Here is a 26,255-nt window from a genome sequence, read left to right on the forward strand (position 1 = left end):
AAAGGTCACAAAAGGTCAACCATAATAGTGGGATTAAACAAAACTGGTGTCCATCAACTCTGCTACATTTGTGCTGCTTTTGTTTTGAAGATATTAATAAAAGTTTAGAGGTCAAAGGTCAACCAATTCCCTCACCAAAGAAGCTAAATTGGGGTCAAACGTTTGTGCTGCAAGATAGTTATATATTTAACACTCCCAGCTGTTTTCCAAATAGCAATAAATACCATTGATTATATCTTTAATAATTAACAGGTTTAGATCAGTAATTTCTGTTGTTGTTTATTTTAGAAACAATTAGATCATGCTACAAAACTTTTTTTGTAATTATTTTATTGATACTGTGAAATAAATTTTTTTCCTAAAGGTATAATCTGGTAAATATTTTAAACATTTTCATCCCTGGATAGGCGGAAACATTTTCTCTAAAAACATGTTTTATTCATTTTTCTGGCATTTAGCAGAAAGAAAGAGATTTGGTATTTCAACAGATACAAAACAGGAACAATTTTATCTGATGTCATGCAGGACAGTGAAGAAAAATACAGTCTATTTATGTAATATATGTAAATATGTGGTGCCTGGAAACCTTGCTCAAATTTGCAATTGTTACATAATCTCTTGGATTCCCCTAAAGTAGAAAAAGAACCGTCTCATTTAATAAATACAATGCTTAACTGTAACATCTAATGTGATCATTTCTGTGTTGATGAGTGAATCTTCAAACTTTTTCAAACAAAATTATAGTAAAAGATCAAATGTATATTTTCTCTAGTAGTTTAAGCATTTGGTCAGCTCCAGATTTAGAGCCACTTTCCTCCATTTTGTCTCAGTTTGAGGTCAGAAACGTCTCAGCAGGTAAATAAATGTTGGAGGAGCTGAAGCCTCTCTGTTGCTCTCTCTGCAAACACAGACTTAATTAGAGACGTGGTGCCAAAAGAGAAAAAATGTTTGACACATGCCTAAAAGAAAAGAAGAAAAAAATCTGTCCTGTCTGACGGGTTTGACCTCAGAGCTGATCCTTTCACAATAAGAGCTCATGTTTTACTGGAAACAGTCATGAGGAAAAGTTGATACTTTAACTACAACACAGTTTTTCTACTAGATACCTCACAGATTGATAATAATATTACCAGGAATATTTAATAATAGTAGGATCTTAAATTAGAATTAATAAAAAATAGAATTAAATAAACATAATGGAAGAAAAAATGAACAAAAACATATATTAGTAATAATAATAATAATGGCTTATTTGTAATAAATGGTAAAATAGTACACTAAAATTACTTGTGAATTTCATTATGCATAAGCAATATCAAAAAGCAAATATGAAGTTAAAATAATGAAAGTCATTAATATTTATTCACAATAATATTTAGAGTTGCATTTCCATTAACCATGTAATTAGTGTCCTAAAAAGCACTATATAAGCTTAATTTATTATTATTATTATTATTATGGACAATAATAAGTCATATATTATTATTTGTAATAATAATAATTAATAATTGTTAATTGTGTTAATTGTGTTAAGCACACAAATGCAAGATTGTGTTTTGAAAGTTAGCAGAATATCAACACATTTTTGAGTACATTTGTCATGAAAACTCTGATGATTAGTAAAAATCATCAGAGTTATAAGCTGACTCATTACATTCAAGTAAATTCAGACTATAAATATGAATTTCTTTAAACTTCATGGCTATATTTAAATCAGGTATTTTTGGTTCTTTAAAATCTAATCCAAAGTAGTGATTTACTTTTTTTTTAATTAGTAGAAATGATGCGCCAATCAATTTCAACATAATCTCATAGGAGGATTCTTTTGCAGTCCATAAAAATGTTAATGTATTTCCTGTGTCTAAGCCAGTAGATGTTTAAGCCAGTAAACTGTTGACCATCTGTTGCCAAAATTCAAATAAGTTCTATATTTAGTTTTCTGGATGTGAAAAAAGAAAAGGTCGGGGCTTTTTTTTTGGTCCAAGCTCATCATCTCTGTCAGGCTGATTGTATCTGATCGATTTGCAGCATCAAGGAAGCTTTTATCTGAGACAGCACTATGACTCCATAGAGCTAAGATGAGGGTGAGGAAGAGGAAGAGAGGAGAAGTGAAATGCTCAACTGGAACTGAATCATGCATTTTAAATCTGTATTAGGTGCAGCATTATAGCACAATTAGCATTTTTAAGTATTAAAAACTGTGACCTAACAGCAAAAACATGCAGGAATTGTTGCATATTTTTGCCCAAAGATTGAAAATAGTTCTTTCTCTCATAATTTCCTCATGCTAGAGATTATTTAAGATAATTCATGTTGCATGTTGAAGCTTTACAGGCTTCAACGTCCCCACATTTTTTAAAATCCCCACATTTTTCTCTCTGTCCAACATTAAATCAGGCTAATCTTTCCCTGTTTTGGGTCAGCTAGGTTTACAAAGTTATTTCTCTTTGCTACGAGCCAGAATACTGATCATGTTTCATTTGAGTAGTTTATCATTACTATAAACTCAAACGTTTACATCCAGTGAGGTTATTATGCCTTTGAGCAATGGTTGTCGATTAAATTATTAATTATTAAATTATTAAAAAGTATTAATTAAGAATTCATTATTAATTATTAATCTAATAATAATTTTAGTAGATTAAAATGAGTTCCAATCGATTAAATACTTCTTTTAGTGTTGTAGTTTGGCCGCCATCCAACAGAGGGCGCCACGGGTCATCCTTTAGCGGAGTCCTTGATGCAGAAACAAAGATGGCGGATGGCGCACCTCTTACTAGGAGAGACAAACGGTCCAAACAGAGTTCGGTGTGGGATGGAAGATGCTATTTATGAGGTTTTCTTTAGTAATATAAGCACTTGACAAGTTCCTTAAGTTGTTTTGAAATATAAGCACTCGATAAGCTCCTTAATAGCGCTAATTCAGCCGAGCTACATGACGTAGCAGCGCCAACTTCTCAGCAAAAAATGAGAGAGGAGCTACGAAGGTGAGAATGCGATGGCAGAAAAGCGGAGGGGATAAAAAAAAGTAAAGTGATGGAAAAAATATGACGCCAATAAGCAAGATAGATCTTGAGTTAATGAATATCTTTCTGTTCATGGGGGATTAAAGTGTTTCGCATATTATTCTATTCATCTTTTATATTTCTGTTCAGCAACCTAAACTGTTGCTGTTTTGCTATATTTTATAAATATGTTTCACTTTAACAGTATGAGAAAACCAGAACTTTCTGTTTATTCAGTCAGTATTTAACACAACTGACATAAAATAATGAATTTCTTTTCAGATTTTAATATTTAGAGTAATTTAGACCTTCATGTTATGGAAAACTCAGGATTTTAAGAAAATAGCCACTTATCAATTCATTTTGAATTGATCAATAAGATGAATCAACTTTAGATTAACTTAATGGATAACCTGCATCCCTAATAAGTAGTACAAAGGTGGCTTGCTTTATTGCTTTAAAGAAAAGCGAAAAACAATAAATAATGCAAATGGAAATTATTGAGCTCGTTTTAAATTATTGTGTGATTAATTGATTATCATTATTGCGACAGGCCTACTCAGAGTTGAAACCCTGACTTAGCTCTGTCAGGAGGAATGGGGCAAAATTACAGCAAATTATTGTGAGAAGTTTCTGGAAGAAACTTGACCCAAGTTGTGGAGTTTAAAAGGCAACATATGCAAAGCTATTCTGGATCATAGTTTGTGTGTAGAGGGTTTTGTGTTTCCCGCTGTGGATCCATGTCGATGATCTGATGTTCGGATGAATGGACGGATTGGAAGCCGGGTTAGTCGGACGTGTTTTAGTTTCAACAAACTGCGTAAGTGAGAAGAGAGCTGCTGGAGATGACTGAGTCAGCAGTGCTGTGCCAATCCGCCGCCTCCTCCCTCCTGCCCTGTCTGTGTCCATCTCACTGTGGCCTCCATTTGACTGTTAAATCACCCACTCAGCACAATAACACAGGGGAAGAATGGCAGCTGCGCACATCTGAGGTCTGATCAGAGGCAGACAGACAGCAGAGCGAGGAGCCGAGCTTTCTGATGAACAATGACGATGAGGTCTAACTGTGTTTAAGATGGGAGATGGGAGCAGCCATGTGCAAACTGTCGGATAAAGTTGGGCAGCACATGAGGAAGAAGTCGGCAGGTAGGATTGTGGGATTTAACCGAGTGTTTATGAAGGGATTTGACCTAAAAACAAATGTTTATGTGGCATGTAGTTCATCTGTTATTGATGCAGATGCTTATTTTTCACAATTAAATGCGTAAATGTCAGAAAATATAAATAGAAACTGCTTCTTGTTTTTAAGAGTGTTAGCATTGTCCAATGTTTTTAGCATCCAGTTTTAATTCTCAGTTTTAAGGATGAAAACTGGACTGAAAACAGGATATTACTGGAAATTCTTCAAAACACTTAAAATTAACCTTTCTTCCTATAACTTAATATCACTGAAGAGTTTTTAAAGCATGTTTTTACCTATTAAGGACTAATAACATGCATTGTAGAAAATGCATGTTTATGATAATTATATTGATAATACTAATATAACATCATTATTTATTCACAAATTGGATTCCTAATTAATTTTACCATAAAATAGATCTATTTTATTTTATTAAGTTAAACTTTTAATAATCCAAGTTATTAAATAATGAAGTACATAATGTAAGCATTTGACTTTACATATTTATAGTGTAATATCAAAGTTAATTATATTATTTAATTTTAAAATTTATTTACCTTGTTCAATAACTATTATCTTAATTCAAAAATTTTAATGTATTTTTTTCCATTAAAGTAATCAATATGAATTTTAGGACTTTACTTATTTTTATGACAAAATTAATCTATATTTTCACGTGTTGAATAAAATAAAACTGCACTTTTCCACTGTTTTATTGTATTTTGTATTCACTTGAATAAATGTCAGTCTTTTTCTGCAGCTTTTGTTTTTGTTACAATTTCAATTATTATCCATTACAATTGTCAGCTTATGCATGTTTTTAAGGATAACATGACTTTTCCCATAAGGTTCTTACTCTTCGTATTGTCTTAGTTCACAGATTAAACATTAAATATGACTTTAGAAACAATGATTGAAAAGTTTTCATCTGTTTACTACATTACTTTTGTTTATGCATAATTTAACTGACTAAAGTCAAAGAACTTCTCAATTAAAAGGTATTTGTTATTGATTTTAGTGGAGTTGTTGTGAAATTATAATGTGTATTGCACTCATTTTCCCAGAATGCACTTGTTTTTAAACAGAAAACATTCAGAATGTTTGTCTGTCTCAATCATTTGTTCCATTCATGTTTATTTTCCAAGTTATTTCATTTAAATCCTTCCTGTTCGTACGTTATCGTTATAATGTTAGTGTGTCCCGATGAATTTTATTTTGAAACCTTTTCTTCTTTATGGCTCGCTTATCTCGGAATTTGCATTACGTTGGTTTTATTTGCAAAATGGGATCTAGGAGCCCAACCGACGAACCGTCGATATCAATGGAGGATTTGCATATACGTTGTTTCTGCATATCTGAGATGCTCACAAATAACATCTTCCTCTTATTGTTTTTGGCTCTCACGCTCTCTTAAGCTGATGCAGACTCATTTCTCTGCAGGCTGCAAATATGCTTGTCATGCTGAATGTCGAGAGAGAGTGTCACTCGACTGCCATCCTGCTGCGTCGCCCGTCAGTCAGGACCATCTGAACAACAACAACACGCCGCTCCATGTGAGTCAAAACTGAGCCGATGTTTGTTTACGTCAGCAGCTGTCTGTGCAGATGTCTTCATGGGTGTTTCTTTTCACAACTTTTGCTTGTAAATATGTGTATTTATACGTTTTAGTCATACTTTTGTTTGAAATCAGTACCTCTAGAGGACTTAGCTGCATTTTCCTCCGTTCTATTTCTATTAAGACTAATGGCATCGATAAACAATAATACAATAATATTTTTGTTTTGAAACCATTTTCAAGTAATATAACGATAATGGTATTAGAATGCAAGAACATTTTCTTGAAGATGAACTAAATTCTTATGAACGTTTAACACTGGAACTGGAAGACATTTTAAATATCCAAAACAAATAAACAAAACAACAGAAACAACAAATAAAATGAATTATGAATGCTCTATAAACAAAACTGTCATTCAAAAAAGAGCTAATTCAGACCAAAGCACCAAACTGAAGACTTTTGTCATCCAGTTTTTGGTAGAAAAAGAGAAAATATGCAAATGGAAATTATTGAGTTCGTCTTAATTTATTGTGCGATTAATTGATTAGTTGCTTATTACGACGGACCCAATCAGTTGTCTCAAATACGTCAGTGAGATGCATTTTAAACTTTTACAGTGTGATTATTTCACATTAGTTGCTTAATTTTTAGAAACTGGAATAGAGTAAAAGAAATAATTTGTTAAGAGTAGAAAATGTGTTGATTAGGAAGCATCCAGATTACATTTCTCAAGAAGAAGTTTGGGTGCTGCAACTTTCAGGGCTTCAAGTTAGGTTTATACTTTGTCTATTATTTATCAGATAAAAGATCCATATAGTCAAATAATGTTAAAACTGGAAAGAAGCTGGAGTAATTTTACCAAAATTAAATATTTTGTAGTAACCAGAGATCACCACATGATGGTGCTGTAGTCAAACATTCTGCCTCTTGAGATTTCCACCATCATCTTCTGCTTAAATAAGCAATACAGTCGTTACATGTTTCACAGAAAAAAATAGATAATTTTACTAAATCAGTAAATATTTTTCAAAGATTTTAATTTTGCTCACCAACAACAACAGACAGTTTTTGAAATAGTTCAGCAGTCTTAGAAATGAGAAGATGCAACCATCCGGAATGGTGTCAAACTTTTTTCCAGTAAGTTTTAGTTTATTATTTTGTTATTCCTGTCATGTTCGCAACAACTAAACCCTGCTTTAGCACTTCTGCAGCAAATCAGCTTTTAAAGACGTCGCCATCCTTAGGTCTAACACAGCCGCCTGCAACCACACACCCTCACACAACAAAAGCATATTTTTATGAATGGACCACAATGCTGCACTCAGCATTACTCAGCACGGTTCATGAATGTGTTCAGCTCTGGTTGGAAATGTGCTGAGATAATCCTGGTTCTGCAGGAAGAATAAAACCACATCAGTGTTGAGCAGCAGCAGAGCCAAAACCACAGCAGGCAGATCAGCATTAACTCGTTTGATGTGTTGTAAACACAAAGGTGAAACGTCGGTTTCTAAGGTGATAAATCATGTCAGGACGAGGTAATGTGTGAACTCTGAGACCTTTTAAAGCATAGGTCGATTTTATATACACACATTTTTTAATTAATTGCAGTTTTAATTAAAAAAATCCAAGAAAAGAAAAGTAATGGAGGCAAATTTGAGTTACTGAAAACTGTAGTATGGTGGTCAAAGTAGACAAAAATCCTCATGTTTTGATGTGTAATTTGCGTATATGAAGATAAACTATCTGACTGTTGGTGTTTCTGTGTGCTTGTGTCACACATCCTGCAACTGTTTCCTGAAAGGAAAAGAAGCTCAGCTGCTTATTTAAGAGCTCTGACACATAAAATAACTGCTAAAGTTGCTAAAATGAGCAAAATGTGGCTGTAATAGAATAGTGTGAGCTGCAAAACTACACCATGATAAACCAGAAGGGATGCACGCCCAGCTGTCCTCCAGGAATTAAACACCATACTTATCGTGTGATGCATCCTGGGTGTGCGAGTCAGAGTCAATTATTATACAGAATTTACTTCTTAAAACACAGTTTTAAATTCTGCCAAATTCTTTATTTTTTGTCTTTGCTTTTTAATGTTCCGCCAGTATTTCCATGTAAAAACCCAATAGCAGCAAATTCTCATAAAAACCTTCACAAAGAGCTGACGGTAATTTTACAAAAGTACATTCTGGGCCTTTTTGAAGGTTTTGTTGGGTTTGCTCTTTCTTCTCCACCCATTGCTTCATGTGGCTTTTACCTAAACCCATCCATCAGACCAACAAATTATCCAACCATCCACCTGACCAACTCAAAAATTATCCAATCAACCATCTGACCAACTCAAAAATTATCCAATCAACCATTCGACCAAACAACCAAAACTCCAACTAAGCGACCAACCAAACACACACCTATATATATCTGAAGGATAAGTAAATCGGTTGTGCTCTCTGCAGTATGTGAACATCTATCAGCACTTGTGGATTTACACGTACATATATTCACACAGACCCGTGTCGGTTTACTGTAGCTTCATGTATGAAAGTCCTGTCAGTGCTGCAGTATTCATGTTAAGAACTACAGTGTGACTCTTATATCACCGTTAAAAACCCATCTGCTACAATTTAAAAAAACATCCTCACGAGGTCCATCAATGAATCAATCAGGCTAAAAATAATTCAGCTGCAAATAAATAAATAGAACTGCTACAATGGGCAACAAAGTCAGTTATTATGCAGTTCAAAACGTTGACCATGACCATTAAACCTTGTTAGGAGGAAATGTCTGCTTGATATAAACCACTCACTCACTAACAGAATTAACAGTCAATTCAGTTATCTGCCTTCAATGTGCAGCACATGAAACCTGAACACAACAAATACTGACAACAAAAGAATACATGGATAACTCATTTTAAATCCTGGAAATTATATTAATTTCTATATTACATAAAGTCACGGTGCAAAGCTGCAGCTCTTTTCCACTCCGGCTTGTCCCCCTAAAATTAGAGCATTCCTTTATTTGAGGTTGTTGATCAATTTAAAAGATTTTTAAAAAGTAAACCTAATGGAAAAAATACTAAAACCTGTGAAAAAACACACATGTAACACTGTGACATTCCTCTCCTGCCATGCGATTGGTTTAACTGCAAGGAGATCCTGTAAATGATTGACAAGGAGCCAAAAGAGAGAATAAAATTAACTTCCTGTGAGCTGGGAAAGACAAACACAAGAGAAACCAAACCCATCACAGATGGGAAGAAACAACGAGAGTGAACACAGAGGGCAATGTCCATGAGGGTTTTTTTTTTAAGTCTTTTACTTTGTTGCTTAATTTATCTGGGTCTGGAAGTGATTACAAAACTCTGGACCTTTCCAGGAAAACAACAAAAAACGGCACACAAAACTCTGTTGTTAAAAATGATATTAGTGGTTTGTACGATGTTAAACATGCCAAAAACATCTGATAAAATACTTAAAGACCCTAGCTGCTGTTGGGTTTCCTTTAACATCTGATGAGACCTCACCCAGCTTTATGGCCTGTATGCCAGGTTCTTGACTTGTGGGAAAGAACCTAATGGTGGGAAAGTATTGTTACAACTCAATTGATCACAACTTGGACAGCAGAGCATCTGTTCGTGCTGCTAATGTTTTCTAGTGGTTAAGATTTTCTTGAAAATTGAGAATTCAAGTCTGCAAGTCAAGCTGTTTGTTTAACATGAAAGAGATTGCTAAACTTTGTAAAAGTCAACTTACAAATCAACTTATGAGGTTATATACATTGGTCGGCTGGTGCAAACGCATAACGCACTGCAAACATATGCATGGACAAATTCAAAAACACACAAATACATAAAAATACAAATTAAACAGAAAAATGCTGCAATCTCAGAAAATAGAAGAAATGCTGCATTTTGCCTACTTTTTGAATTGTAAAGTTCAACATTCAACTTGGTTGGTGTGTATATATATATATATATATATATATATATATATATATATATAGATACTTAAACAGAATGTGGATTACCACATTAATCACGCCTAATTGCTCAAAACTCGGGAACACATCAAAAAAAATTGAAGGATACTAAGAGAAAATGCATCATAAAACATCAGGAAAGCAGACAATACAATCTCAAGTGTCTGAGTATCTCATCATCTTCCCCCCTTCACTATCAAACATCTGAATTCATGCAGTCCTTCCCGTAAACAAACACCATCACCGTGCAATTATCACACTACTCTTCCTTTCGGTATATCTCTTCCAAGCTTCCATTTCTTTCTGTTCTCCAGTACTCTGGAGAACTGGCTTTAAAATACTTGTACTGGTTTATAAATCACTGAATGGCTTGGCACCAGAATACTGTAATGTTCATTACATTTGAGCGCAATTTTGAAAAGCAGAAGTGGAGCCTCCTGCACAACCGACAGAAAGTGGTTTCTGAGTAGTACAAAGTCAACAACAAAACACTTACCTTCTCCAACGGTAAAACCAGCTGACCATACATGCTGGAGCTTCACTTGGGTTGCTAGGTAACGAGGCTGGGCTTTGCTGAGGTTGCTAGGTAACAACGCAGTGCCTGCTGATTGTGAGTTAGCAATCGGGAGGTTTTTGAAACAACTGATTTTCCAGACACCAAAAAACTTTATCTTATTACCAAAAATGTATTGGGTGTTTTTTGTAAGCGATTGGGTTGTTTTTAGAAGCAGTAGCAACCCAAATGGAAGAACAAAAATGTGCAAAATGTGAAGTTAGTATCATAAGTTCCCTTTAAAGACCTACTGCTTTATCAACCTTCCACACTATTCAGGTCTTCTGCTTCTACTCTGTTCTGAATCCCCAGAATCAGAACCAAACGGTGAGAAGCAGTTCCAATATTCGATGATTTTGTTAATGACATTCAAAAAAATGTCATGTTTATTTCTTGTTTTATGCTTTCATCATGTAAAGCACCATGAATTGCCTTGTTTCGCAGAGAGGGAGAAGTAGATCTGGGAAATTAATTCTAGTACATGAATTTAAACTGTATTTAGTGTCTTGTAGATATCTAGTCCAACTTTAAACTGGTCATATAGCCTTTTAATGGTGAAACAGATCCCTTGTAAACATGTGTTGGAGCGAAAAACATTTCCAAATCCCACAAATTGTTTTCAAATTGAAGCAAGACCCCAACATTTCCACAGAAACCAAATATTCTCTGTCATTAGGAAGAGTGCATAAATCTGTGAGCTGTTTTAAAACTTCCAAAAGGCATCACTCTGAAGTCCTTAAAAAGATCCAGTTCCTATTTTTTGACTACTTGAACAAAAGTGTTGTCTCATCTTAGAGCTAGGACATCCTTTAGAGTAAAAAAAAAGTAAATTTAATAACATAATATAAACCAATGCTTTAATTAAAACCACCGAATTAGTTTCTTTTGCTGATCAATTTTCAAACAATAAATCAGAATAAATTTTTAAACTGCAAATTACCTTTCAATTAGTTATCTAAGAACAGTAATAAAACAAAAAATACATTTGCATAACAGCAGAACGAGTGACAGAGATGAAATATAACACTCACTTTTCAACTGTAATCTTTTATGGATTGTCTGGGATTAAGTCCTCAGTCTGACAAACAAAGCTCTAACATCGTCAGCTGAAACGGAACACCCGTCTGCAGCTTAGAGACCCACCAGCAGATGGGTTCTTCTGATTTCCTTCTCAGTTTTGGGAGCTAACATGTGCAACATCACCAACTGTTATTCTGAGATAAAACATGTAAAGAAGCAGAGAGATTTTATGATATATTTGTAAATCTTTCTGTAACAGTAAATATACAGTGTTTATTTCATTTTGATTCTGTCAACAATTATGTTTTCATAGCTATTGCTATTTGCCCCCACATTTATCAAATATTTTATAAAGATTTGATTTTTAGCCAAATAGTTGCTACCTGGTGAGCTCATGGTTTTTCTTTTAGCTTTGTAAATGTTGTTTTCATCAAATCCAAGTTCTTCTATTGCAGTTGTTGAGTCATGTTTCCTTTCTTACAATTGTAATGTTAAAGGCATTAAGATATCCATTAAGATCCCGGACGAGCCCCCATGTGTGTCATTGTCACTGTGTGCTAATGGATGCTTTCCACTGTCTAATTAATGTGAACCAAACCACTGAGAATGTAGCTTGGCTGATAAATGGTATCCCGCAGTTAGGCTGTTCTTACGTTTCTTTTAGCTTCAAGAATATTGTTTTTCATTAACATTCACTCCTGTAGCTTTCCTGTTGCCATAAGTGTCCTTTCAAGATATTAAGCAGGAAGTCTTAGAGTTATGAAAGGCATTTATAGTTATAGTAAAACTTGATATAATTAAATGAAGAAAGGCTACATAACAGCACAGAGAAAGCACAAATAACTACAACAGAAAGAACAATAGAACTTAAATAAAATAAACTAAAAAAATGACCCAACAAAATATGTTTCATGAGCATGGTGTTTTTTTTTAATCTTCTTTATAACATTATGTCTTTCTGCTGTCCATAATGTAGAATTTCAAGGGTTCATCTATATATGAGCTAGTATTAGCATGTAGCACAGCTAGTGGCAACAAGAAGTTAGAAAAGTGTGTAATTCCAGGTATCTATATTGTTATATCTTTTTTTATTTCTTTGTTAAAAGAAAAGTAAGCACATAGTTAGTATAAATAATATGTTTGTGTATTTCTTGACGAGTTAAAGCTACTATAACAATAGTTCTTGCAGCAATGGGTAACTAACCAGTCTAAAGATGGTAAGATACATGATAGTAGTTAATGCAATGCAATTAGTTATATTTAATGCTTAACCTTTCTCCTCAGCTGCCTTATTTAGATTTATTCTTTGAAAAAATTCTCAAGCTGCCTACTGGGAATCTACAACTCAGGTCTTTTTCAGTTATGTTTACTTACTCAGGATTAAAAGTCTAAACCAGATCTGCAGATCTGTCAACTCAAAACTCTAATCCAGCATGTTCTTCTTCTCATGAATGGAAGAAGTATTTTTTCCCGTTTTTTGTTGATGGTTCAGAGGAAAACTTAGATACCCATCAGGGTGGGACTTCCCAATGAACTGCTATCTGTCATGTTGCACAGCATTTGTTTGTTTGTGTTTATCTCAGGTCCTTATCCTGTTGGGTGATTTCTATCCAAGAAACCGACTGGGTTGGATAAGAGTGCACTGTAAATGACCCACATTCAGCATTCATTCAGGCTTCTTGCACCGTGGCCCTGCTGTCAACAACATAAAGTGCTGAATGCACGCTTTCAGGCTTCTGATTAAAGCAGCAAGATGAAACCAAAAGGAAGATATTTAAATACAAAGGCGTCTGTGTTTTATGATAAAGCAACAGAAGGGAAAGAACTAAACCATAAAGTTAAATTTGCTTAGTTTGTATATTTTGATAAGTTTGATTTCAAAAAGTTGAAATTCCTGATGAAGAGCGTTTAAAAAGGATAATAAAAGATTGTGTTGGGAGAGTCAGGAAGGTTTATATTGGCAATAATTCACAGTTGAGTCTGTGTGAGTTTGACTTAGAGTTATGCTGTTTTGCTGTTGCTGCAGAGACTCCCTTCTGCTGTTTCAGTTCAGACCTCCAGCTTTTATTCATCAAAAATCTGTGCTGAGCAGAAAAAAACAACAACTTTGTTCATCTGCTGTGAAGGCCCGATATTTCTACCAGTATTTCTTTCTACAATCTTCTTCGTTTACAGGAGAAAATGTTGTCATGGAGATTTTAAAATGTTTAGAAACCCTGCCATACTATTGCTCAAGACCAATTTAAAACACTGCAACAAAGGTTGCCATGTTGGATGTTATTTGATTATTTAATAGGATAGAAAAAAAAATTACAAACTGTCTATTGCGCCACTATTTAAATCCCGCAAGCTAAGAAAAATACAAACAAAAATGCAAATGTCAATGTTGTAACCGTCTGGTGGCCACACAAGTGAGAGCTCAACTGGTTTGAGAAGCTTCATCCCAGACTTACATCACCAAGTGTTAATCAAAGCGTTGAGTGAAGTGATGTGAAACGACTCCTGTACACACCAGAGTAGAGAAGATCTGTTCTCCAGAGGGACAAATCAAACTTCTGTAGCTGTTTCCATTGTAAAGGTCTGCAAATATTTGTTGTTATTCAGCTAACATAAAAAAAAACACAATTTCGCAATTGCTGAGTTGCCATTAAATTAAAAAAAATAATAATTAAAATCACACATGAATAAATTTGTTCATGCAATAAATAATTAAAAAACATGCAGCGCCATGATCCTCCTACCACTTCCTGTTTTCTTCTTCTTCACTGTCTTTCCCAGTAGTAACATTCGGTTGTTGATCACGTGACTCGTGATACAAAAAAAATTGTTTCCATTAAGCAAATTTTATTTTCTGATTCCAGTTTGTACAATTAAATGGTCACTGGAAACCCTGCTTCTGTCTGGAAATCCGATGGATGAATTTGAGGTTAGCGGTTGCCATAACAACAGCAACTGACTCCATTGTGTCAAGTTTAAAGTTCGGTGAAAGGACGATCAAGGTGTGGGGTTGTTTTTAGGAGTTTTAGAAAGTTTGGTGTGGATTGGTTGGCAGGCACCTGAACCAAGTAGAATTAAAGTCTCATCCAACATCAGTGTCTGACCTTACAAATACACTTCTAGAAGTAAAAAAAAACATCTAAACTGTAGATTAAAAATAACTCTGTATGTGTTTTTTTGCCCATATATGTGTGTGTCTGGTTACAGCTGTACATCTACTCTGTTGTTTCAGTCGGTTGGCAGTTTATAGCGCGCGTTAATGCGTCTTTACTCCCAATGCATCTTTTTCTCCAGCAACTATTTGTGTTTAATCCTGCATCTCTGGCTCTCTGTCTGTGATTATGCGATACACCGGGCCTGCATGTGATCCTCCGGCAGCATTCCTCTGCTCTTTGATCATGAGACACTCAGTGTTTTGTCTGTCAGGGTAAAATACTGGGCCGCACACCCTGCAGTAGATCACAGTGTGCTGGGACACGTTCAGAAATCACAATTGGAGTCCAAATAAAAAAAAAAAAGAATACACTGCAGGCATCTTCTCATGTTGAACTAACCGAATGCATTATGTTTGATTTATGCAGTTTCTGAGTCTGTCTGAGACTCGGCACAGAAATTCAACACTCATTCAACTAAAGTATGATTTAAGGCCAGGCGGATGTGCTAAATAAAAAATAAAATTGAGTTAAATGTCTCAGATTAAAGCCAGTTTGAGACATTTGATGCAAAATCAAGCTGTAAAAATTTCAGTCCATCATTTAATCTCCTGACAGAGGAGCTGATCCACTAATGGTTCTTCCTGTTGGGAACGTAAATGTAATATTGACAAACTTTTTTAAAAATAGGTTTTTATTTCTAAATGCTTTTAAAATCATTCAAAGAATCCAACAAAGCAATTTGTGGTTGTCGTGCAACATGTAGAAAGATTAAGGAACGTTTTTTTTTTCTTTTTTTTCTCACTATAAATTCAGACAAATAAAAAAATTATTTTATGTTAAACATGAAGGCTTCAGTTGTAATTTAGAAAAAAAAATTTTTTGTTTACTTTATTTCTCTGCAACAATGGGGGCTGAATTGTAAATTTCCACACTTTAATTAAATTCAGGATTAAAGGCAAAACCTCTCATTGAGTTAATTTTGTGTACAATAAGTTCATATAAATATGAATTAATTATATATTTTTAGTTGTAACTAGACTGTGTCTTTCAATTATGTATAATTTATTCGAAGAGTCAGGACCAGCAGCCTGATGTTTGATTATTTTATGATTATTTAATCTATTTGGGTGTGACATCTTCATTCCTCATGTGTTAATGTGAGTTTTTTATTATTATGTTGAGAAACAATACATAAAACATACAAAAAAATCTAGTTATAAATCCTGGGTTCATGTTATTGTTTAGATTGACTTATTCTTGCATACATATTGAAGACGTAAAAAAAATTAAAACTATTTCTAAAAATGCTGCCTTGAACTCCTCCAGATTGATCAAATGCCTAATTTGTTTCCATAAATTAAACAAACATAAACCCTGTTGAGAAGTCTAAAGCTATCCCTATAAAAACCTGACCTCTCTGTTGCAGTTAAGACAAAGTTTTATGAGGTCTAATTCCTACAGCATAAAATAGTGTTAATTATTAACTAAGTGAAAGAAGTTGGGGGAGTTCCCTGAGTAAAATCCCCATCTGTTGTTTCCCATCTTTAAAGCAGCTGTAAGGGACTCAAACCCCCAACCTTCCTACCTTTTAATTAGACCACAAACACACCTTCCTGCTGAAAAAAGAAACCACTCCCCACTAATAAATACTCCTGAGCACAGAGAGCCTCACAAGGTAAGCTCTTAAGCATCAGGGTCGGCATGCAAGTTTGTCATTTGTCTGTTTGTAGCATAAATCACAAAACCTGGTTAGAGTGGGGAATATATTTCTAGATTAAATGATGAAAATGTTTACTGTATTTTCAGGTTATCCACCTTAATTACATTTATTCACCTTGTGCAGTGCACCAGTACCTCCAGTTTATGTGTAAAATTGAGGACAGTCTGCCACAAGTCATGTTCAAGGCCCAATTGACAGATATGTTGTCTTTGTTTTTTTTTTCTGATGCTAGTTTGCCCCACTTTCTATTGCCACCCTGGGCAACTGCCCACATGGCCCGTAACAAAATCCAGCATTGACTGTGATGCATGCCTTAAAGTTTGAACTCTTGAGTGAAATTGAGTCTTCAGATTTCACACACCCAGGAACAAACCGTGTGAAGCAAAAATTATAAAAAAACAAAAGCAAGAGCAACTTCTAAATCTGCATTTCTATTACAAATGTGCGCAAAACTTTGCCAATATCCCACTAGTGTTAAAAAAAAACACATTTTAGCATTTGCGGTGTTTCCGTTAAATAAGAAACGCAAGCCAAAAGCAATTTGATTTTACTTTGTTTTGTTGAGAAAACTGCCAGGTTTTTGTTTTATTGCTTCATGTCCACCTGGTGGTTTCTGTCCCATCACCCGGGTCACAATGAGGTCTGTCTGCTTTTAAACCAGATTAATTTTTAACCAGACATTTAGCCGCTGACTGCTTTTCCCACAGGACCTCACTGCTGTAACCCAGAAAAAGCAGAATTTAGACTTTAAAACACTCCAGTGAAATCCAAACTGATGCATCTTTAAAAAAAAAAGTTAAAGGTTTGACGTCTATGTGCTCCAAATTAGCCAATATAGGGTAATTTAATCAGGCAGCAGATGCAACAGACTAGATAAACTTAATTTAAAAGCAGCCAAATACAGTTAGGGGCTGACATCTGCTCCTGAAAACCTTCTGTACATTAAATTATTCAGATTTTTTGCTGTTTACACTTACAGAGTTTCAGAGAAAAAACATGAACAGATTGTTGGGATCTCCCTAAGGAGAGCATGGCACTTATATGAGGTAGATGTCGGTTAATCTTCTTGAGCTCTAAAATATCTGAACATTTTAAATAAAAATGTGGCAGAACACAGAGTTACACAATCGTACATCTTTGAAAAGCAGAAGTGGAGCCTGCTGCACAACCAACAAAGATGCAAAAAGTGGTTTCTGAGTAGTAAGTCAACAATAAAACACTTTTCTTAAAACCAACTGACCAAATGTTCTGGAGCTCCTCTTGGGTTGCCAGGTAACCGGGCTGGACTCTGGTGGGGTTGCTAGGTAATGGCACAGTGCCCTTCGAATATGGGTTAATAATTTCCGGAATACAATTTATTACATTTCCAAAACCAAAAAGGAGCCTGGAATAACACAAGAAATGGATCATGGACTGGAGCCCACCTCACGTTCAGTTGAATGAAACTGATGGACGGAAACGACCAAGTTAGTCAGCACCACGAAGGTAACTGGTAGTAAACATCCCAATTTTTTCATAACGACACTTACTGATAGCTCTGTGCTAATGACTCAGGACTCCTTACAAATGGCTCATGCTCCGTGCTAACGACTCACGGCTCCATGCTAACGACTCACGACTGACAGCTAAGCGTCAAATAAGCGTCCCATTGCATTTACCCTCACATCCACCCAGACTTTGTGTCCATCATTCTTCCTCTTGGGCTTTATCGTTGATTTCTCCGTTATTTCACACTAATAACTTTATAGACCTGATGTAGAACTAGTTAGAGAATTTTCTTGCCCGCCGTTTTTGCCTCAGTGTTGGTTTATAAGATAAAAATGACTCAAAAAATGTTTCGGGTAACACATTGAGGTCTGTTAGTCTGCCATAACAGTTGGCTTGTCGGAGGACAGCTCTACTTCCGGCATCATGTCAATTTGGAGGTTCACTTTCCAGACACCAAAAAACATTGAATTACTGGTTTTTTTTAGTCATCTGTTCTGTTTTTATAAGCAGTTGAAACCCAAAATCATGAAAAAACTCTGGAACCTGTCAATTCCTCAGTTTCTATCTGATTAACACTTAGTAACAGCCCACGTCTAATTTTTCCAACTAAAATCCTTCCAGCACGTTAAGAATTAGCAGAAAAACTCTAATTTCTGCTGGTTTCTTAAACCTTGAGGAAGTGATTGGCTGGTGACTCAGGTGCAGCTCCCAGTGTACCGTCAGTCTGTGGTCGGAGCTGCAGGCTGTGTTGGAAACATCACCGGTTTGTCAGGAGGAATGTGTGTAATGTGTAACTGAAGGAGCTACAGATCATCTGTCTTTCCTAACAGCTTTCTTATGTCCAGACCTCTTCGTCACTACTTCTCTGAATACATGGCTGAGTTACGTTTCAGTCTTTGTAGAAGTTATAAATTATTTCTCAATGGTTCTTTGCGCCTTTAGGAAGGCTTTTTGTAGTTTTTATTTGATTTGATTGGTCCTTATCTCGTTTTGGGAATCCCAGATTGTTTCCAGGCTGACAACTACAGAAATGTCCAAGATTATTGGTCTGTACTTTTGGAAAGTTCTTTTTTTTAAAAAAATGGCCATTATATAAATGCCTGTCATGTATTTATAATCAACTGTGCTATTTATTCTCTAGAATTAAAGCAACAAAGGGCCATTCTGACCAAATGGCAGTTAAAATAAAATAACTTTGACACAAACTGTAAACAAAGCAGAATTTTGTGGCAATTTTGTTTTGATTTTTGTAAAGCCTGGACCTAGTCAAACCAATTTTACCCAGTTAGAATTTCTCCAGGCTTATAATGCACAAGGGGAAACCCTGAGTAAAATGTGTTGTTTTCTCAGGTCTGAGATTGTGTTTAGCATCTTGTAGCATTGCTGTTTGTTCCTGGAAAGTGTCTGTCTCTACCTGAATGCTGACTTTTCCAATAGGGCAACATGTCATCATCCACTCCAGTGTATTCTAGTCAAAAGTTGCCTTTACTGGAATTCGAGTAATGTTTAACCCGACTGGCTCCAGGCCAGAGTCACTGAGCAGCAATTAACACAATGAGCACATCTTCATTCACTTCTCAGTTTATCAGGATTGCATCTGTAGTTTCAGCTAAACTGGATTTCCTGAATATTTATGAGTAAAAAGCTGCTAATGAATGAAATAATACCAGGAGTGTTTAGAAGCTGATTCCAGACATTATGTGTTTGTGCACAATCTTAAAATCTTTGGACAGTTAAGCTGAAAAATTATTCTGTGGTAATTAGAGCTTTAAATCTCTTAAACTCCTGTATTCATACTCTAGAAGCTATGAATTATTATGATTTAAAGAAAGAATGTCCCGTGAAGTTTTCGTGTCCCGCCGGACGCTGGGCGGTCCACTGAAGCAATGCTGATCTGAGCACTCTGATTGTTTTGAGTAGATCTCTGCTGTGTTGCATTTCAAAAGACCAGATTTTGGTTTGGCTGACCCACACGAGGCATATTTATTTTGGTCTCCTTTCTACCCTCCCTGGTTTTAAATTAGTGCTCGTGTGCATGTAACACTCCCTCCGCTGTATGAGTGTGTACATGTGTGAGATTGGGTTAGGCCTGATTTAATGCACATGTAGCATAGATTCTGCATCTGAATCTGCTTTTCTGATTTTTGTGGGGGTTTTTTTTGCAGCTGGGTGGGTTGCTACACAAACAGTTTAATACTAAGAACCTTTAATGTCATGTTCTATAATGAATAAAAACGCCCGAAAACGGAGCAACTTTAATTTACCGCAGCTGTTGCTACGTAAAAATGTCATAGGAGGCTTTGATACAACGCGGTTCAATATAAATAAATCCCTGATGTAATTTAAACCACCTTTGATACAAGTTTACCTTTTATTAATTTAATTTATGACATTATGTGAGGTAGCGATATTCAGAAGACAATCGTAGTCTGTTAAAATGTTTCAGTGGTGAGAATTTTGATTCGCTGCCATGATAAATTTCAGTTATTAATGGTAAATAAAAAACAAAACTGACTGGAATGTATTTTTGCTACTTTCTCCATTGTTTGGTCCAGAAGAGCATCTTTAAATATCAGTTAATTTGAAAATGTCATTATCCAGTTACCGTGTCCAGTTTGTTGATACAAATCACACTTTTTTTTTTAAGTAAGTGACGTCTTGAAGAAGCCTATTTCAAATGTTTTTCAAGAACATTGAAAAGAATCTGCTTCATTATGGTTTAATAATTTTTTGGGCTAGTTTTGCCTGTCTATAATTGGACATTTTTTAGCTAACCTTTATGACACAGTATCATTTTTAAAGTTTTATATCTGCAGTGTCTTGCAAGAGCATTTGTGCTTCATAAACTTTTTGTAGAATCATGTTTTGCTGCAATTAAAGCAGCTTTTTTCATCTATAGACTAAATGTTTTGTAAAGATATGCAAGATGCTTGTTGTTGAGGACTGATTTTGGACACTACTGCCCTAAATGTTATTTAGGGTTGCCTGAGTAAATGGGGCTGAATAAAAATTGAAACCTCTCCTTTCAGATTTTCACTTGTTTAAAAAAATTTTTAATCATTTTCCTTCACTTCATGATTGCTCTCAACAAAATGTTTCAGATTCTAGAATGTGAGAATATATACTTGTACTGCCAGTTTTTCCAGTTTACTAGTAACATTATTATTATTATTATTATTATTATTATTATCATCATATTTTTTCTGAGTTGTGGTTTTATAATAATGTAATAAATGTAATGTAATAAATTCATTTAAATAATAGCTCAGTTCAATTAAAATTTGATTTCAGAAAATACATTTTCTGAAGAAAAAAATAGCCTAAATTTAAGTGTATTTTTTACACCCATTTTCTTTTGAATATTTAACCAGACTTAAAAATAGTCATCAATTCCGTGATTGGCTGTTGCTTGCATGGGGCGGGCTTAGTAAAAATTTTAAGACAGGTGATTGGTTTCTTTCTTGTAGTAGGCGGGGCTTCACTGTAGCTGGCTGGCTGTCACAGGGGAGTCGCACATTCAACAGTCAAACGGGCAGAGACGTCGAATGAGTGGAGCTTGTCGTGGTTTTCCCCCTTTCTTACATTTAAAATTTTAGGTTATTTTTTACTCAGAAGACTATTTTTTCGCAAAATAAGTCAGTTGGGTTTTCGGCGTCTTAAAATGGAACAATTTCAACGAGTTTCGGCCATACCGGCGGACTTATTCCAGTGACCGAAGAAGAGGAAGGGAAAGGACTGGGAGACAGTAGAGATAATTTAAAGGAGGGAATCACCGGTTGACGGAGACACCCACAGGTCTGGTGTCAGGAGCTTGTTTTTAACATCAGCTTCGGGGGATTTTATTTTATTTTTTTTTTATTAGTACTGTTATTTCAAAAAGGGAGTTTTGATGCGACCGGGTCCGCGTCGGGAAGTTTTGCCCGCAAATGACGTGGAATAGCACGATGAGCAGCGGCTACAGCAGCTTGGAGGAAGACTCCGAGGAGTATTTTTTCACCGCCAGGACATCTTTCTTCAAAAAACCTACCGGGAAAGTCACAGACAGCAAGGTAACCTCTGAAGTAGTTGCAGTTTATGCCGGGAACACATGAAAAATAACTATTTTAAGCGTCCGCCCACCTGTTGTTTAAGTTTGGTTTCACCTGACAGGGAGATGAGAACCACCTGCAAACCTTATGATTAAAGCTGGAATTATTATAGCTATAAATATTCAATGCTTTTGTATTCTACCTATATTATAGGCTTCCTTTTAATTGTAAAACCACATAATAGTTTTAATTTTCACTGAGGTTTGGCAGCGAGTTTTACAAGAACATTTGCGCTACGAGGTTTCACGTTTTTCAAGTTTGGTTTCGCTGGAATTTGACCAGTGGTCCCAGTTTGGCAAGTTTTCACTCTGAAGAAATAATGATTCTGTTGCAGAAAGATCTGGACTGACTGCTGAATTGCAAAACCATTCAGATATTGTTACAAATACAAACTTCTTTGTATTTTAATTGGCAAACAAACCATCCTAACTGCAACATTGTGGTGGCAGCATCATGCAGTGGTGACCAAGTGGTGATATAACGGCTGTTCTGAGTTGAGGGGAAGATGGATGGAGTTAAATACAGGGAAATATGAGTTGAAAACTTGGAGGAAACCCATAGAAAATTGGACAATGAGACAGATAAGTATTAGAGTGGTCCAGTCAAAGTATTGACCTAAATCCCTTTTAAAAATCTGACTGAGCTTGAGCTATTTTACAAAACAATTGGCGTAAATATCAGGTTTGAAGTGTCTAAATCTGGAACAGAAATATCCCAAAAAACATCAATTTGTATAACATTTTCTAAAACTTACAAATTCTTCACAGGAATCGAGAAAATTATAAATGGAAATACACCAAACAGAATTGCAAAAGGAAAAATAAAACACTTGAATACATACATCTAGACATTAAAAAACACACAAAAAGCATAAAACAGGACATTAATCATCGCTTAGAGCAGCAAAAGGTGTTCATACAAAGTTTTGACTCAAAGTGGCCAAACACAAACTTATGTATCAGTTTTTCAGTCTCTTATTTCTAAAATTAGCCTTATGGTTAATCAAATGTATTGCATTCATTGGTTGTAAGGAACACAATGTGATTTTTTTTTTAAATTGCTTGCAAGGTACTGCATGTCCTTGAGTTGCTACTCTTCCTCATAAGTTGCCCAGCTTGTTTCAGCATTGCAGACACAGCTGGTTTGTTCCCTTCCCTGACAGCTCAGCATACTGTAGCAGAATCAAGCCATTCATCCTCTCTCTGCCCACTTCACATTTGTCTGGTTCTGTCAGACGACGCTTGCTTGCAGATCCTGCAGCCTTGCATGACCCTTCACCTTTGCACTTCGGCCGATGGACAATGCGGCCTATGCAGCGCTGCAGCGAGGGGTTGTGACCTTAAACAGTGGCTCTGGAGCTGCAGTGGGGTGCTGCTGGTTTCCCACATGCCAACAGTAATTACAACTGGAGGGGAGCTGCCCCCAGGGAAAGAATGTGTGGCACTGCTACACAAAACCACTGCTTGTATATTTGCAGAACTGAAGGACAGCTACAGTTTAAATGTGTATTTATGCTCACTATTGTGTTCAGTATAATTCTTTTAGAGACGGTAATGGTTTTAGTAAATTACTTCTTGCCAAATGCTTATCAGCAGGTCAAAGGTGACCTATTATGTTTCTTGAACAAATTAAGGCAGGTCTATGAGCTACACAAAACATATTCATTAGATTTTTTTTTTTGCATAAAATTATTCTTTAATAAGATTTTCATCTGGTCAGTTTTGCTTATTTTGAGCTGCAAACATATCAGCAATTATACAACCGTACATCTTTGAAAAGCATAAGTTGAGCCTCCTGCACAACCACCAAGTATGCAACAAGTGGTTTCTGAAGAGTAAGTGACAATAAAAAAACACTTTTCTAGCAGCCGTTATGCAGCAGTAAAACCAGCTGACCAAACGTGCTGGAGCTCTGGTTGGGTTGCTAGGTAACAGCGCAGAGCCAGTGGATTATAACTTAGTAATCGGGAGGTTTTTCAAACGGCTCGTATTTCAGACACTAAAAAACTTTAACTTATTGCCAAAACCCTCGCTTGGTTTTGGCAAAAAAAAGTTATTTGGCAACTTTTTTTAAGTTCTTGGACTGTTTTAGTTGAGACTCAACTGGAAGAATAAAAAGTTGCAAAATGTGAGTTTTACATAATAGGTCCCCTTTAAGCTGTCATGTTGCAGGGCATCTCTTTAACCCACATATTTTTGTCTAAAAAGCAAAATCTGGGCTAGACTGAACAATACAAGACCTTCAAAAATGATTCTAATTAAGCAGAAAAAATGTGTGCCAGTAATTATATCCAGCTTTGTGTGTGACTGTTATTTTCTTTAGGAATTGTCTAAAACTCAGAGGACTTGCTCACACAGTTGTTTGCATGCAAATGATAAAATGGGGAAGTTATTGTGTGAATATAGAGAACATGCATTCAGGCTACTTTAGAGTACCTGCATGAAAGACAAAGTGAAGTTTAATAAAGTTTGACAAAGAAACACAAGCACTGACAGCTGATGGCAGACTCAGAGCAGCCATGTCTAAGGGGGATTTAACGGCTTCGTCTGCGTGTGAATGGCAGTTTGTGTCTGGAAATGTCACGCTGACCACATGAAGAACCACGCCGGGTTAATCCCACCCAACCCCCCCTGCTTCAACCATACACGCACATATGCGCAGTGGACAGCTGAAGCAGCAGCTCATCTTTAATTCAGTCTGGTAGACTGTAGGCTTACTGTGCAGCTGACGTCAGCAGCCGTGTTGCTGCAGGGACGCTTCCTCTAGGATGAATTAATCTGAACAGTAACAATCTGATGATGACTTGCTCAGTTTGTTTGATACTGCAGAGTGTTGGCTAACAGAAAATGTAGTGCAGTTTGCACTAACAGTGATTGTGTTGATGTTTGGATGGATGTCGGCAGCTGCTTCCTTCACTCACCAGTTCTGGCTGTAGATTACAGTATTATTTTGACTTTATGAATAATCTTTGGAATAAATGTGCAACTTCAAGTTGCAACTAAAAATGATTTGCTTATTTTTTTAACTGAATGAAACCAGTAAGTTGAATATTACTGTTTATTGACCATTTTGTGGAACAGGGAGGTAATGTATCATCATCAGATAACCTTCCTTTAAGTTGAGTGGATTCCAACCAATAATAGCTCAGTATTCGTGGGTTTTTCTGTGTAATGTGACTTCAACTTATTTCTGAATAATTCTCCTATTGACCTATTATAATTGTGAAACTTTTGTGAAATGACACTATATAATAAATTTAATTGACTGGCATTTGCAAATCAGACAATCCAGGAGCACCATTCATTTTAAAACTCTTAATCGTGATTGTCGAAATACTTTAGTAATCAATTATTTGTTAACTGGAGTATACAGAGTCAAAAGAAGGCACTTCACAAAGAAAACACATTCAGAGCTGTAATTAATACAAAACTATACAAAATATACTAGGCCTGAAACAATTAATCATACTAATCGTGTATAATCGGTTTTGGAAATAATCAACTAATTTTATAATCGGTTGGTGGTTAGCTGGAGCATAGAGATGCAAAAAAAGACCATTTACTGTTCACTATATATATATATACATTTTGCATTTAAGATAAAAACTGCTTTAATTGGTAAATATGTTTTAGCTTAAACTCCTCAAGTACAATGTTTAAAGTATTTCACATATTGTATAAAAAGTAGTTTGATAAAAAAAAATCTGTAGAATGTGCCAGTCACATAGATTTTGTTCACACATGATTAACTGGAACTCCATATTACCAACAAGTCATATTAAAACTAAATGTAAACATGCTAGCTTTAGATTTGCACTTTTAAAAACATAATTCACAAAATCAAACTGAGTTCAGTCAAAAGAAAAAGGTAGTAATGATTATAGACGTTAGCATCTGTTATAACTTGTGGTTTATTTTAATTTTATCAAAACATTCCAGTTTAACATTGTCATATTGCTGAAATAATTCCCATTACTCCCTCTGGATCGACTTTTTCTGCTTCCAAAGCAGCTCATGACTTCAGGAGCAGGACTTGGTTTCAGGTACAGAGTTCAGTCGGATGTATTTCTTTAGAGGAAGTAGTAATTCCTCCTGAGCTGCATCCAGCCCGTGTTTGCCTTTCAAATGGGTCCAGGACGCCTGACATCATTGTGTGCTTGACAGAGTGAGATAAAGGATTTGTTTGCGGATCCTCCGCTGCTGTTTAGCGCTCGCTTCCTCTGCCTGTTGGTTTTTGCTTCATTGTTGGTACCTGGCTGCAGCCTGCGCCTCTCTGCTGGTGTTCAGCTCTCCTTTCCGTTTGTTGTCACAATCACTTTGTGTCCTGTCAGACCGGTCCTTTCTGCATCATTACGCTCATTTACATTAGTCAGGCTGAGTTAGAAATTTCTTTAGAATCCCAGCTGGAGTTACAGCAGAGTCGCGGTGTTTGGACGTTAACTTCCTCATCTGCTGCTGTGGGAAAATTGCCACTTAGTTTTTATCTGGAAGGCCACTCTGAAGACAGGCTGACT

At 35.7% G+C, this 26,255-nt stretch overlaps 1 protein-coding gene across 1 annotated transcript in view; it reads left to right on the top strand.

The window, feature by feature from the left end:
* The window catches only part of LOC106956171 (ras association domain-containing protein 5-like), a 52,053-nt gene that overhangs the window by 6,697 nt on the left and 19,101 nt on the right, over positions 1-26,255 (top strand). The window contains exon 2 of the mRNA XM_015046825.1: positions 5,629-5,741. Within this exon, the coding sequence (XP_014902311.1) occupies positions 5,629-5,741 (113 nt within the window). The remainder of the gene's footprint in view (positions 1-5,628; positions 5,742-26,255) is intronic.

This window comes from Poecilia latipinna, unplaced genomic scaffold, assembly GCF_001443285.1.
Source record: "Poecilia latipinna isolate Pla-1442-1.1 unplaced genomic scaffold, P_latipinna-1.0 Scaffold794, whole genome shotgun sequence".
Classification (NCBI taxonomy): Eukaryota; Metazoa; Chordata; class Actinopteri; order Cyprinodontiformes; family Poeciliidae; genus Poecilia; species Poecilia latipinna.